Source organism: Trifolium pratense, linkage group LG3 (genome assembly GCF_020283565.1).
Source record: "Trifolium pratense cultivar HEN17-A07 linkage group LG3, ARS_RC_1.1, whole genome shotgun sequence".
In the NCBI taxonomy this organism is placed as follows: domain Eukaryota; kingdom Viridiplantae; phylum Streptophyta; class Magnoliopsida; order Fabales; family Fabaceae; genus Trifolium; species Trifolium pratense.
The window spans coordinates 27175739-27190970 of NC_060061.1; the positions used below are offsets into that span (position 1 = coordinate 27175739).

At 38.5% G+C, this 15232-nt stretch overlaps 1 protein-coding gene and 1 long non-coding RNA gene across 5 annotated transcripts; one reads left to right on the forward strand and one right to left on the reverse strand.

Moving 5' to 3' along the window:
- Window positions 1-1918: 1918 nt before the first annotated feature.
- On the reverse strand, window positions 1919-3759 carry LOC123912997. Of its 4 annotated transcripts, none has more exons than XR_006811501.1 (4): window positions 3671-3759; window positions 3224-3311; window positions 2650-3016; window positions 1919-2495 (listed from the first exon to the last, which is right to left on the reverse strand). It is a non-coding gene; the product is annotated as an uncharacterized LOC123912997 (long non-coding RNA). The 4 variants fall into 4 exon arrangements; XR_006811503.1 differs by having other exon boundaries at window positions 1919-2228; window positions 2373-3016; XR_006811500.1 differs by having other exon boundaries at window positions 1919-3016.
- Window positions 3760-5850: 2091 nt separating this feature from the next.
- LOC123912996 (norbelladine synthase-like) lies at window positions 5851-10959 on the forward strand. Its single transcript, XM_045963599.1, has 2 exons — window positions 5851-6147; window positions 10779-10959. Exons 1-2 carry the CDS (start codon window positions 5964-5966, stop codon window positions 10931-10933), a joined length of 339 nt encoding a protein of 112 aa, XP_045819555.1. The 5' UTR covers window positions 5851-5963; the 3' UTR covers window positions 10934-10959.
- Window positions 10960-15232: the final 4273 nt, after the last annotated feature.

Genomic DNA, 15232 nt, shown 5'->3' on the forward strand with positions numbered 1-15232 from the left:
GAGTGTTTTTTATTGTAGTTTTTTTCTGCATAAGGCAAAACTTTAAGAGCGTTTTAGCTAAGTGTAGTGAGTGGGCAACTGCTATTGATGCAAAAAAGAGAGTCAGCTGCTACATGTTAAGGAGTACATTATTTCTAAGTTTCTTAACATTCTAATTTCAAATGTGAGTAATTTTTTTCTTTCAATTTCATTAACTTATGACTTGATAGATGGATGACCACTTCAACAGTTTTGGAATGGACAATGAGCTTATGAAGAAGGTTAAGATGAAAAAAGAAGAATTTTCAGGGATAAATTGGAAGAAAATAATAAGTTGTGAATCAAATGAACCACATGATGTGTAGTTAAATTTTTTGAAGATTATTACTTCTCTTATGATACTTCGAGAAATTAAATTTGTTTAATATTCGGTCAAAAAGGAGATTATTCCTTTTGAAGAACAACTAACATATTTAACCTTTTGTTTGAATTCATATGTATCCTATTCCATTTTATTTCTTTTTCATGCGTTTTCAAGTTGTCTTGGAAAAACAAAAGTTGTGTTTGCTTTGTATTTATTTCAATTTCATCTCTTTTATATTCATCATCTCATTGTTTTTAATACTACTCTTTGAAAAGTATAATGTGGATTTAAGCTATTGATTTTTCTCCATATCATGTTTGTCTATTAACTTCTCTCTTAATTGTTTGTATACTCATAATTGGTTTCACTTTTGCTATTATTTGTTCACAACAATATATCGGATATATTATGTAAGTTTATATATGTATTATTCAATCAAATAAAAAATGTGTTGCTACAACAAAATTCTTAATATTCACATGTGTAATACTCGTACATCGCATGAGTAAAATATCTAGTAAGGATTAAAACGAAATTTGGTATATTATAGAGATTAGAGAAATAATAATTTTTTTTGTAAGATGCCTTTTAACAAATTATAGTGTAAATTAAACTGTATTAATTTTTTTAAATAAATTAATATTTGCTGTTTTCATATATATATTTTTTTATCTTACATGAAGTGGTAATTTACTGAAATTAAACTCATATAATTGTGAGATTCTGGGTTCAAACCCAGGTCGTTTTCATATATACTCCCTCTGTCCCAAAATATAAGAGAAAATTGGTCAAACAAAATTGATGTATATACTATAGTCCAAATTTTTAATCAAATACATCAACTTTCTTTGACCAATTTTGCCTTATATTTGGCACGGATATAATATTTTTTAGCAATACTATTTTTTTATTCGTTAACTAACATTGTAGAAAGATTGAAAATTTAAAATGGATTAACGGTTAATAATTAGTGATTAAAAGACTCTTACAAAGGAATGCACCCAAAAAAGAAAAGACTTAAACACAGGATAAAAGTGGGCACACAACCTTCCGGTTCCGTTTAAGTAAAAGAAGTCAAAACAAATTTGCTCTCATAATTTCAAGCCATTGGACATATGAATAGTAATATATAGTAATATGGATGGTGAGATTAGGTCTTTTCCCATCACGGAAAATTAAGTACCTTTCCCATCCTAACCTGCACATGAGCTTCGAGTATAGACATTTTTAAAATTGTGTTTGCAAAAGTTATCAATCTAACACAAGTCAAACTCTTCCTAATTTGTGCGTAGTTACCACATTCTATTAATATTGTTGGTAAAACGATAAAAAAAAACTCTATTTATATTAACTCTCTGGTTTTTTTTTTTCCTTCCAATTAACTCTATTTATATTGTTTGGAAGATTTATCAAAAACCATCGTTTGTTGATTTTTTTTTTAATGATTTCACCACCTCGTGTACTCTTTCCTGCTAAAATTGACTGCTATGCGTGAAAAAAAAAAAAACCTATATTGCGTGAATAGTGAATTCAACTAACTCTTTCCTGGAAGAGTTTATAATATTTAACAGTGAATTCAACAAAAGTAATGTTTGTTCTTCATTTTCAATATCGTCACATGTTTGAATAACAGCTATGCGTGACAACTTCCTATATTGCGACAAGTTAATTTCCAACAGAAGTTACATTAATTATTACATAATAGAGAATTTGCACATACCAACTTGAGGATCACCAGTATTTGCATCAATATAAAAACATGACATTAATGAACATTAAAATGGAAAGTATGATCAATAACTTCACATGCGAGCACAATGTACAAAGATTCACCTGTGACCGGATAAGGTGGCACGGTTGCACTCAATGTTAAGTTTGAATTCCCCTACACAAGGAGCAAGAATGACGAAGGGAGACAATTCTGCAAGTCTATGCAAGCAGTGACAGCTGAATTCATTCGTCTTAAGAATATCATGGCCATTAAATTCAAGTATAAAGAAAATCTTAATCTTAAGAACAAAGAACAAACCAAGATCATAGAACTCTCTTTTTGGCCACAAGCACCACCCTACGTTCCCTCAGTTTGATACAACATGATAGCTATCTAAAAGTAGGTGAACCAAAGTCAACCATAGTCCCAACACCTAAAACACTGAAAAACAAGCAGCCAAGTTTGATATAATTCATAGCATGTGATAATGGTGGAAACAAATTCAAATGGAATTGTACTAATGGAAGTATTGTAATTATACAATATAGCAATGACATTAAAAATATAAGAGTAGTAGATCTCAAATCAAACTTACAAATGAAATCAGTATAGCCATTGTCTTATTTTCCCCATTGATGGAATCAATTTGAACGTGTTGGGGTTTCTTTAGTCATACACTATGTTATTCAATGCAATAAGAGTTTACAAGGCAATTTAGATCCACAATAAGATATGTACAATATCATAAACTAATTTGTCATTTACAAACCTCTTTGGAACTCTTAGCAAAAGTTTGTCTAACAATGAAACAACAACACACTCTTTCAGTAAATCAAAACAAAGAATCAATTATACATAAGCGCTTAAATGCTAGCACATTCTAAACTGATTTTCAAATCTACCTTTCCTTCTCAAATTTTGTCCTCAATCCCTCAATCGTAGACTTGATCTCAGAGGAAACACTATCAGAAAACAAAAATTACTGATTACAAACCAATTTTACAAATATCTCATCTGAAATCAATTTTACAATTCCAATCTAGAAACGCAATTCCATAACAAGACTCAAATAATACAAAATAGTAATAAAAAATATTCCGATCTCAAAATTTTTCGAAGACCGAAACAGAAACAAGCAACATGCATCGATATGAAGGAAAACGCAGTACCTGGAAAGTCTATTCGTTCTTCTTCTGACCGCCCTTCTGTGCTTTATCTCTTATCAGGTGCAGCGCCGACACGATTCCTTTGAGATCACTGCAAATTACGAAGCCAAATCAAAAGCAAAAATACAGATATCGAAATTCAGTGAATGAAAACCTAAATAGAATCTAAACAACAGAAGAACCAACAAAATTGAAGAAATCGAAAACCTAAACAGTTCAAGTGAGATTCAGTGAGTGAAAACCTAAACAACAGAAATTGAAATTGTTGAATTCGAAATCGAAATGAATAAATGGAAATCGAAATCGAAATTGGTGAGAAACAGTGCAAACTCTAAATCGAAATCGAAATTGGAGAGATCGAAATTTCGAAATCGAACTGAAGGACCTAAACAATTACGTAAACAGTGGAAATCGAAATTTAAATCGGCAAGTGAGAGATCGAAACATTACCTGTTTTGAGATGCAAACTCTTCACTGAGATGGAGAAAACATTACCTGTTTTGACATAAAAGTTTCAGTATTTTAATTCAATTTTTTTATATATTTTTTCATTTAGCGGGGAGTTTAAACCTCCTTTAAAAAACTGCCGCAATTTAGGATATACTATGGGATCCTAATAAGTGGCAGTTTATGAGACTCCCGCAAAACAATCTGCAGAGGTTGAAATCCCGGCTAAATGGCTTAAAACCCCGCTAAATAGATTTTTTTTGTTTGTATATATCTAAAATGCAATCCTTTCTGCAGTATTTTTTGAATCCCAAAGTTGCCAAATAGCCGGTTGCAGCTCATAGCAAAATAAATTCCTGTGCCTTTGCTCGCAGTTTTTCATCAATTTGTTGGAAAGGTATTGTGTTTTATTTTTGGCTATACTCACTATTTATCGTGAACTTGACTTCTGATTGATTTTATGATGCATGGGTCATACAGTAGCAAACCATGAGAGTGCAAAAATATACCTCCTCCATTTTCAGGTTGGTGCCAGATATTATAAATTGTACTCTAAGCAGGTATCAAGTATTGTGTTTTATTTTTGAATCTCAAAGTTGCCAAATAGTCGGTTGCAGCTCATAGCAAAAGAAATTCCCGTGCCTTTGCTCGTAGTTTTTCATCAATTTGTTGGAAAGGTATTGTGTTTTATTTTTGGCTATACTCACTATTTATCGTGAACTTGACTTCTGATTGATTTTATGATGCATGGGTCATACCGTAGCAACCCATGAGAGTGCAAAAATATAACTCCTCCATTTTCCGGTTGATGCCAGATATTATAAATTGTACTCTAAGCAGGTATCAGGTATTGTGTTTTATTTTTGAATCCCAAAGTTGCCAAATAGTCGGTTGCAGCTCATAGCAAAAGAAATTCCCGTGCCTTTGCTCGTAGTTTTTCATCAATTTGTTGGAAAGGTATTGTGTTTTATTTTTGGCTATACTCACTATTTATCGTGAACTTGACTTCTGATTGATTTTATGATGCATGGGTCATACCGTAGCAAACCATGAGAGTGCAAAAATATAACTCCTCCATTTTCAGGTTGGTGCCAGATCTTATAAATTGTACTCTAAGCATAGTCAAATTTAGCAAAAATACCAGCGTAAGGTGATATTCTTAAATTTTGTTCTTAATATATGATTAGTAGTTGGCTTGATTAATGGATATGCTTGCTATATTCATTTTCCGCACGGCTTCCAAATCTTCTGTTATCTATAACTTGATTCTAGACTTGTATAACCTTTTTTTCTTTTTTATTTTACTTCTGTAACCTTAATTTTATAATTATATTTTTTATTTTTTGTCATTTCAAAATCTGATCAGTGTAATTCCTTTTGCAGAGACTTCTGTTTCTTTTAGACAAGATTATCTCCTCTGGTTTTGATATAATTTCAAATGTGCTAGAGACTGGCCCCGTAGGTTATATCAATTTTATTCACTTGCAATTTATTTTTAGTGTCTGTTTTAATTGTTAGAATGTTTTGAATTTTGTAATTGATATATTCTTCAAAATTTGTCTTTAATTGTTATATTTCAATTATAACACAGGGATGACAGTTAGTTTCTCCACATTTTACGGCTCTATTGGAATCTGCAATCTTCCCAACATTGGTCATGAATGAAAATGTCAGAATTTATTTCAAAAAAGTAACAGGGATAGACTTTTTTCTCAAGAGACCCTTTCAAAAAAGTACAAGAGGTACTCAATCTCTTGGATTTGGATATAACAAATCAAGTTATCATATGCTTTGGAAACAAGTCAAAGGATAAGGCACCAATTGGAAAAATAAATACAATTTATAACCATACCGGCTACTAACCCACGCCCAAGATACAACTTTGATGTCGTCCAAAAGAGATGACGCAACCGGAATGACTCCATTAAAAATCACATTGTTTCGAAAACTTCCAAATATTTCACGTTGATGTCGTCCTATGCTTTGATGTCGTCCGCTCCTTAAGTAACAAATGACATTTTTCAAAAATTTGTTATTTTTATAACGTCGGCTACTTAAGTTACGAAAATGGAAAATGGAAAAAGCATAGGTAGTACGAGAAAGAGAAACCGGTAGGATTGCAAAAATCCAATAAGTAGTGGGTCCTACCTAGGAAGTGAATTCAACCAAGTGACCAACATTATTATACCTACATTATATAATAATTGGTGGGTCCTACTTGGGGGAGTGAACCCAACCAACATCGGTATAATATTATCAAAAGCTCAATCTGCATCTAAAATTCAAGATAGAAGATATGTTTGGTCAACTTGAGCATGAGTTAGAGATGCACGTGCCAGCTAGTGAAGCATGGGATCTCTTTGGTGGCCTTGGTATTGGAAAACTGGTTGAGAAAGAGATGCCGGAAAAATTTCAGATGGTGGAGCTAATTGAAGGAGATGGAGGGGTTGGAACTATTCTCAAACTCACATTCACTCCGGGTTTAAGTCATATATGATTATTATATCATCAAAAAATTGGTTTCTTTTTTAACATCTTTGCAAATTATCCATAGAGATTCACGTGTATTGAAATTATCCATATAAGTATTTACCAGAACAAGAAACTTGGGAAAATCAGTAAGTGTATGTTTGGATTTATTGTGTGAGTGACAAAAAAACAATTTCTTTTGACAAACAAAACCGAATGCATAAGCATAAATTTGGTTTTGACATGGTTGACTTTTCTGGAAAAATTTGTTCAATTTTGTCCTCAGAAGTTTAAATTACAATTTCTTGAAAGACATTAATACTCATGAGACAATACTTTTTATTTTTTTTATAAGAATTGATATCCGGGTCAAGACCAATTAATTCGAATGATATCGATTCCGCCACCCATGTGGGTTCCCATTTAAGGCTAGAACATATTTTTTTTTCTCTGTAAGGACCGACTTACCGACTCAATGTAGGAAGTGACCCCAGGAGAATTTGAACATGAGACCCTGAGAGAAGCAAACTCTGAGATTCAATCATTCACCACCGGGCCAACCCATGTGGGTTTGGGACAATACTATATAGGCTAAGTTACAATCTCGGCGTATCAAGTCTAGAGAAAGCAGGAATTTTTTGAATGCGCTGAAAGTAAACCGGAGTTGGGTGGAGTCTCCATCGAGTATTAGACAAGCAGTGGTATCTTATTTTTGAATCAGTCCCAGTCTACAAATTGGCCCCGTCCAAGACTAGATGGTATTGATTTTCCTCGTATCTCAGCGGAGGAAAATTCTCAATTGTCACATCCTTTTTCCCCAGAAGAATATGACACGGTAGTAAGGGAGTGTGATGGTAACCAAAGCCCCGGACCGGATGGATATAATTTTTCTTTCATCAAAGCTTTCTGGAATCTGCTAAAGGGAGAGGTGAAAATCATGTTTGATCAATTTCACCGGAACGCCTCGCTGCCAGTGGCGGATCCAAGACCTTGATTCAGTGGGTGCAAAATATTAAATTTTAATTATTAATAATTATAATCATATCAATTAACAACGGCATATGAGATGGTCTGTTAGGGGTAGAGCGAAGTGTGTAATAAATTATGAAAGTAGTTTTAGATTTTGGGTGTATTGGATGCATAGTCATCTAATTCGCAATTCGTTTTGGTATGTGATACTGATTCAGGTACACGGTATACACCTCTTAAAGTATTAGATAAGTGAAAGTATATATTGTCGATACGTTATTTAAGTTCCGGTTTTAATGTTTGAATCAATAAGCTATCAATTAGTTTTAATATAATCTGGTTAAAAAGCATAGTAAACATCATCAATCAAAAATAAACTTGAGAAAACACTTCTAAAACAGTGGTTTTCTCATAAGTTCTTTATGAAGGACTATGAATACTGAAGAAATTATTAATAATTTGATTCACATTTTAACAGTTATTTTTTAATAAAGAAGTAACAAAGCCAACAACTAAATAATAGATAATATCAAATAAAGTAATGGCTAAGCATGTCTCCACATTTTGTTTTGACAGCAAATTGTAGTGACTCTAGTTTAAATTCTAAATGAACCTATTAAAATAGTAGTCCCACATCGGCCAAATTGTTAACGATAGAGAAGTGCAATGTATTATAAATAGGTAGCACGTTTTACTTTTAATTTACACTGACTAGTTAAAGCAAATGTGCATATAGTTATAGTTATAGTAGAGTAACTCGCCCAATTACTTGGGCTTGAGGTGCAAAATATAAATTCCAGTGTGGTCAAAATATACAATTGTTAAAATTTTGGTGTAACTTTGGAAAGTTCAGGGTGTGTAGGTGCACCCCCTGAGTATACACTGGATCCGCCCCTGCTCGCTGCCGAAAAGCTTTTCCTCCTACTTTGTGGCTCTTATTCCAAAGGTAAAGTCTCCTTTTGAACTTAATGAGTATCGTCCTATATCCCTCTTGAGCTGTTTATATAAGTTAGTTGTGAAAGTGTTGGCGGCAAGACTTGCTTCGGTGATGAATACTATTGTTGACTCAACTCAATAGGCTTTCCTCAAAGGTCGGTTACTTATAGATGGGGTGTTGGTAGTGAACGAAGTGGTGGATCTTGCGAAAAAATCGAGGAATATTGTTTGATTTTTAAGGTCAACTTTGAGAAGGCTTACGACACCGTCGATTGGATTTTTTTAGATTATATGCTTGTCAGATTTGGTGAAATTAATATCCAACGAGGATTGAAGCCAGGTGATCCTTTGGCGCCTTTCCTTTTCCTTTTAGTTGCGGAAGGCTTAGGGGGTTTAATGAAGAAGGCGGTGGAGCAAAACCGGTTTAGAGGTTTTGAACTGGGGAGGAATGAAATTTGTGTGTCTCATCTTCAATATGCCTATGACACCCTTTGTATAGGAGAAGCTTCGATTGAGAATTTATGGACTTTGAAGGCTATCTTACGTGGCTTTGAACAAGTGTCAGGCCTCAAAGTGAATTTTATCAAGAGTTGTGTGATTGGGGTCGGTGCCTTTCAAATATTTGGGCCTTCCGGTAGGGGCGAATCCTAGAAGAGCCAGCACTTGGGAGCCTTTGGTAGAATCTCTCCACAGCGTTTTGGTGTATGGGGAAATAAGTATGTCAGTCTCGGGGGACGAATTGTTCTTCTTAATGCCGTCTTGAATGCCATTCCCATTTTTTATCTTTCTTTTTTTAAGATTCCAGTTTTTGTGTGGAAGAAGGTGCGCCGTATTCATAGGGAATTTTTATGGGGGTATAAAGGAGGAAGAAAACGGATTAGTTGGGTGAAGTGGGACACTGTGTGCAAACCAAAGAATTTAGGAGGTTTGGGAGTGAGAGATATTAGAGCTGTGAATATTATTAGTCTTTTGGCTAAATGGTGGTGGAGGCTTCTTGAGGACGATAACGCTTTGTGGAAGGAGGTGCTTAAAAATAAATATGGCGAGACTGTGACGGGTACAATTAACATGGGGGGAGGATCGTAAACCTTGGTTCTCATCAACATGGTGGAAAGATATTTGGTCTATTGGTGTTAACCTAAACACTGATTGGTTTTTGCAAGGAGTGACAAAGAGAATAGGATGCGGGGATCAAACGAAATTCTGGCGAGATATTTGGGTAGGTACAGTCTCTCTGCAGGAAAGGTTTCCGCGTCTCTTTTTGGTTTCGACTCAAAAGGATTGTACTGTTGTGGAATTACGAGATACGGTGGAGGGAGTTTCAAACTGGAGGTTTGCTTGACGTCGTAGATTGTTTGTTTGGGAGGAAAACCTTGTAACGGAACTTACTGACATTATAAATCTGGTGGAGTTTTCTGAAGATTGTGATAAGTGGGGTTGGGTATATAATGATGGTGGAGACTTTACAGTAAAATCAACTTATTGGTCAATCATTAACTTATTTGTACCAATGGAACCTTTGGGGTTAATTGAATCTAAGACTTTTGCTTCTCTGTGGAAAGGTTTAGCTCCATCAAAGGTGATAGCTTTTGCCTGGCAGTTACTTTTAGACAGAATTCCGGCTCGGCAAAATTTGATTCGGAGACAAATTACGCTACCGGTTGGGGGTCAGTTCTGTGTGTGGTGCGGGTCAGCGCCTGAATCTGTCATGCATCTGTTCATTTACTGCGATTTTGCAAGAAAAATTTGTACAGAAGTGTTTATTTGGTTAGGTTTGGATTTCTCACTCCCTCACAATCTTTTCTCCATCTTGAACAAGTTACAGGGTTCGGCACTGAAGAAGTTAATGAAAAAGGGTCTGACTATGAATTGGACGACGGTGGTTTGGGCGATTTGGAAGATGCGTAATGCGGTTATCTTTGACAATGGAGTAGCTGAGGCTGCGAAGGTAGTCGATGAAGTGAAGTTTTGGTCGTGGAAGTGGTGGTTGGGTCGAGGTGAAGTTGTCGGCATGTTGCCTCCTCTACGAATGGATAGCAGAACCTTTGATTTGCCTTGAAAACGGTTGAAGTGTTGTCTGCTTTTGTTTTGTTTTCTTATTTTCCTGGGTTTTTTTTCCTGGTTCTAGTTTTTTCTGTTCCCTTTTGTTAGGCCTTGGCAATAGGTTGTTTCTATTTGCTTATCGTGTTTTTTTCTAGCTGGGTGTATCTGTGACTGTGGCTATATCTCTATTGCACTCCTTATCGTGTTTGGCTAAATTATTTTTGCTGATTCAAAAAAAAAAAAAAAACTAAATAGGCCAAGTCTATTGGTGCATAAATGAGACAAGTATTTCATAATGTATATACAAGTTTATTTTCACCATTGGATCAATAATTCTTACCATTTGATCAAATGAGATGTGATGTAATATTTTGGTCCAATGATAAGACTTGTTGTGAAAACAAATTTGTACATGATGAAAGACTTATGTCATTTGCAGGGTCAGTCGAAGGGCCAAGCGACCCAAGCAAGGGTTTTAGGCCCAAAATTTTGAGCTAAAAAAAGGTGTAATTTTTTATTTATTTGGTTATAAATATATAATATGATAATTAAATTTTAAGTATTTCTATAGTTGAATTGGTAAAATTAAATATAAATATAGTATCTTGATTGTTAACAAAACGCCTTCTCACAAAAAGAAAAACACAACTAAGTTTTAAAATAACATTGATTGTTTTGATTGGAGTGTGATCAGTTTCACCTGGCCCAACTGGTTTAAACGAGAAGTTCATCAAGATAGATACTGAAAAACGCATCAAAGAAATAGAAGTAGTTGAAGGTGGATACTTGGATTTAGGATTCACACTATATAGAATTCGTTTAGAAGTGATAGAGAAAGGGGAAGAATGAAGCATAATGAAAACTACAATAGAGTATGAAGTTGATCGTACCTGGTGATCAGAATAGATTGATGGCCGGTCCGTTGAGCGAGCGTCCACACCGAAGGGGGGGTTTGTACCTGCAGGTGCTCCGATGCCTAAGTCAGCAAAGTGAACAGAGAGATACAAAAGAAGAGAGAGAAAGTAAGGTATAGAATGATTCAGAATACCTGGCTCTCCTGTACAGGAGAGCTTATATAGTGCCCCCAGCGCTGGGCCAAAGGTTGGTCTATTGGGCCTGGATAACCGGCCCAATAGGTCCAACTGCCAGGATAGTCCCTGTATCGTAGGGGAAGGCAGTTATTTGCCTCTATCCTGGTTTGGAGTCGTTCCGCTATTAGCGGGTAAGGGATAAGCTCCGTGACAGCTGTGGCTGGATAAAGGAGCACGTGCTAAACGTGCTGCTTAGCTGTTAAGCTACAGTTGAACGGATCAGCATGCATGGTTAGGCGAGCACGTGTTTAACGTGCTGCCTACCCATTATGTCGAGCATGGCACGTCATTGGTTGACGTGTCGGGGAAGTCTCCCCTTATTGGGCTGTGCCCCAAATGTCGGGCAGAAGGGATTGGGCCAGCCCTTGGCCCAGTCCAGAACAGGAGCCCCCCAAGTCGTTGCTCCTAGGCATAGGAGTAATGACTTAAGGTCCCAGCCCGCATGTCGAGGAGTTGTTTTCCCCGTCACTCCTAGGAGGAGTTCATAATTCGTTGACTATAATTGTTGCTCGTTTGCGCGAGGAGCGCATTTGTATGTTGCTCGTAAATTCCTCCTTGGCACGACGAGGAGGATTATCCAAGGATGAAGCTTCCTTTTGCTCGTGACGCGTGCCAGGATGTTCGTGGAGGAAGTTACGGGGAAGGAATTTTTCCTTTGAAATTTATTGGCTTTTTGTTTCCTCGACGGATTGTCGAGGAGATATTGCTTATATTGCATCAAGTTGGTGCTGCCTGTTTTGGCGGGCACGTTTATTTACGTTTGTTTTGCTTGCCCGTAATTCGCGTTTGTCCGCAATGTCGGGGAGATAATTCCGTTGGTGATAACGATGAGCCCCTCGAGAGACGCGTTGTCTGTTCGATGGGATGTGAAAAGACAGACGTTTCGCCTGATCTTGACACGTGTGTGTGCTAGTGGAAAGAGTAATGATGGCATTGGGAATATGCAGCAGTTGCCTCGTTTTATGAGGGGGTTTGAGGGCCGTTGGATTGGCGCGCCCTTTGGTTTTCTGCGAGATTCAATCAGGGCCCTTCGATGATTCTTGATCAGAACCGTTGGCTCTTGATCAACGGGTGTGATTGGAAGGGCGCGTTTTTTCGTGATGCAGGCGCAGTCCTTGGAGGGTCTATAAATAGAGAGGGAAAGGCTCATTTGGAACTTTTCTCTTTTCTCTCTATTCGTTTATTGCTGCTGCTATCGCTACTCAAGGTTCTTTGCTCTAAAAGCTTACAAGTTCTTGCTCCAAGTCTCAGGCTTTCACTCTTCCCTTAACAAAGGTAAACTTTCTCAGCATTTTACTTGGATTAGTGTTTGGATTTTCTCGTAATATGGTTCTGTTTCTGCTTTGTTTGCAAGCTTGTGTTTCCATGTTTTGGGTCTTCTGGGTTTAGTCATCCTTTTAGTATGATTTGATGTTTAGCAGTGGTAGATTCACTGTCAAATGTTGTTTTCGTGCCATGTTTTTATGTTTAAACTTGGTAGGATTTCACTATATTTATACCCTTTACTGGGGAAATGAAAAATGAAAAATGTTGATGAATCCGCGATGGGTTTTCTGGAAATAAGGGTAGATAGTGGTGACTTTCTGGAAAAATCACCTTGAATGTTGATGAACATTCATATGTTTCTGGAAAAAACTGATGAACACGAAGAACAGTGTCCAATTTTCTGGGATTTTATGAGTTTTGTGTCGGGGAGGAGATGTTGTTTCCTCTCCCCGTTTATTGTAGCAAAAGCTAGGTTAGTTGACCCTTATGTCGGGGAGCTTCTCCCCGTTTTCGCTCTCGCGAATATTTTAAGTGCCTTTGCTAGTCATTTTAATGTCGGGGACCTTTTCCCCGTTATTTCGTTGAGGAAATGATTTTGTAGAAACTCTTTGTCGGGGAGCCTCTCCCCGTTTTTGGGGACCTTCTCCCCACTATTTCGCTGGGAAATTTGGTAGATACGTGAGTTTGTAGAAACTCTGTGTCGGGGAGCTTCTCCCCGTTTTTAACTTGAAGTTTTTATGCCGAACTGAGTTTGCTTTTAAGTGTCGAGCCATGTCTTGTGTCGGGGACCGTCTCCCCGTTTTCAGGCTTTTTTAAACAGTTTTTCCCCGCTTCCTCTGTTTTGTTTGCCATTTTGATAAGGGCTTTTGGTCGGGGACAGCGTCCTCGTCCTAATTTACGCCCTTTCACTTGATTTGCGGTGAAAGGGTGGATTTGATTACTGTCGAATTCACTTTATTTTCGCTGCTTTTCAGGTACTCAAAATGTCCGACGTGGAGGAAGTAACGGGGAGCCAAGCTACGTCGAAACACAAGTTGGTCGACACTATTACTGACCCAGAGCTGGCTTGGGTTGCGCCCGAGCCCCGGGGTATTGCTTCGACGATTACCGCGCAGGATCCGCGGCTTTTTACCATCGTCGAGGAAGCTGGTTCGGAAAACTGGGAGGTTCATGCGCCTGCCGAAGGGGAGCGGGTTTGCTCGTCGTACGCAGGAGGTAGATTTACTATGTACGAAATGGCATTTAAGGAGTTGGGATTTCGGCTACCCTTCAACGACCTTGAAGCTGGGATTTTTGGCCGGTTAAAGGTGGCTCCTTCCCAGCTTCACCCGAATTCGTTGGCGTTCATCCGGGCGTACCAGATCCTTTGTCGGTATCTGGAGGTGGAAGCTACTGTTGCCTTGTTTTTCTACATCTTCCAAATCCAACGACAGAAAGTCGGGGACCGGCAGGGTTGGATTTCCTTGAAGCACCAGTCGAGCAAAATTTTTAAGATGTTCGTCGAGTCTGCTCGGGGTTTCAAGGAGAGGTACTACGTGGTGAAGCCGGTGACGGAGTTTGCTTTTGATTCTCTGCACCTGGAGAGGCCCGTGTTCCTCGAGGATGGGTCTCCCCAGTTGGACGAGGAAGGGGAGCAAGTAATGGAGTGGGTTCTTCGATTCCCACTGTCGTGGTCGTCGGAACATTTTGTACTGCGAACCGACGAGTATCTGACGCCTGTCGAGGACCTGACCCCGGCGGAGATGGCAGGCTTTGAGAAGCTTAAGGCCTATGTGGATGGCTTTAAGCCTTGTAAAGTTATAACCAGCTTAGGGGATGTTGCTTTGGATAAGCATGGTAGACCGAGGATCGAACCTCGTTATGTTAATACCAAATTATTATTGTCGTGCAAGACTGTCTCTGCCGAGGACACTTTGTTGGGTACCTATTTTTCTGCATGCCCGTCTTTTACTTGTAATAAATTTGAATATTTTATGTTTGATTTCTCCCCGTGATTCTGACCACGTTTTTAACAGGTAGAATGGCAGATCTTGCTAGTGAGCTTGTCAGGATAGCTGCTGAACAGAAGGGGGAGAAGGCTAGGAAAAAGGCGAGGAGGGCCAAGCCAACCATTTTGATGGGCGATCAGGGTGCTTCGGGGAGCGTCTCCCAATCTTCCCCGGTAGGCAGTTCAGCTGGGACTCCGGGTGGTCGAACGAAGAGGCAGCGGGAGGAGCGTATGGCGCCTATCGTCGACTTGTCAGAGGGGGACGGGGGCTTTACTCTCCCCGCGTGTTTGAGCGACCAGAAGTACTTCGACAAGAATCCCCTCCAGGTGCCCGCTTCAGAGAAGGCTTTTATACTGGGCGCTTCCGCATCTGCCCGACAGAAGCAGCTTAATGAGGATGTTGCTGCTGTCATCCGTCTGGCGGAGACAGCCTTGGTGCTGAATGAAGGGGGACCAACTCACGAGGTGGAGAAGTTGGCTGCTCGGAATGCCAAGCTGGAGGGAAAAATTATGCTGATGGAGGGTGAGCTGATCGATCTGAGGGGGAAGCAGGAGAATTATGGCCAGCTGCTGAAAGATGTCAGGGAGAGCCGGGATGAACTGGAACTTGTGAAGAAAAATCTTGAGGGAGTGGAGGCCCGGAGTGCCGAGGAGAAAAGACAGTTGGAAGGGGTGATAGCTGACCTTCAGTCCAAGCTGGCTCCTGCTGCCGATGAGGGTGCTGAGATTTCCAAGATGGTAAGTCGGGCTGACCTAGTCAAGGAGATCAAGAGACAGCGTGGTCTGATGTTGGCGAGCATGATC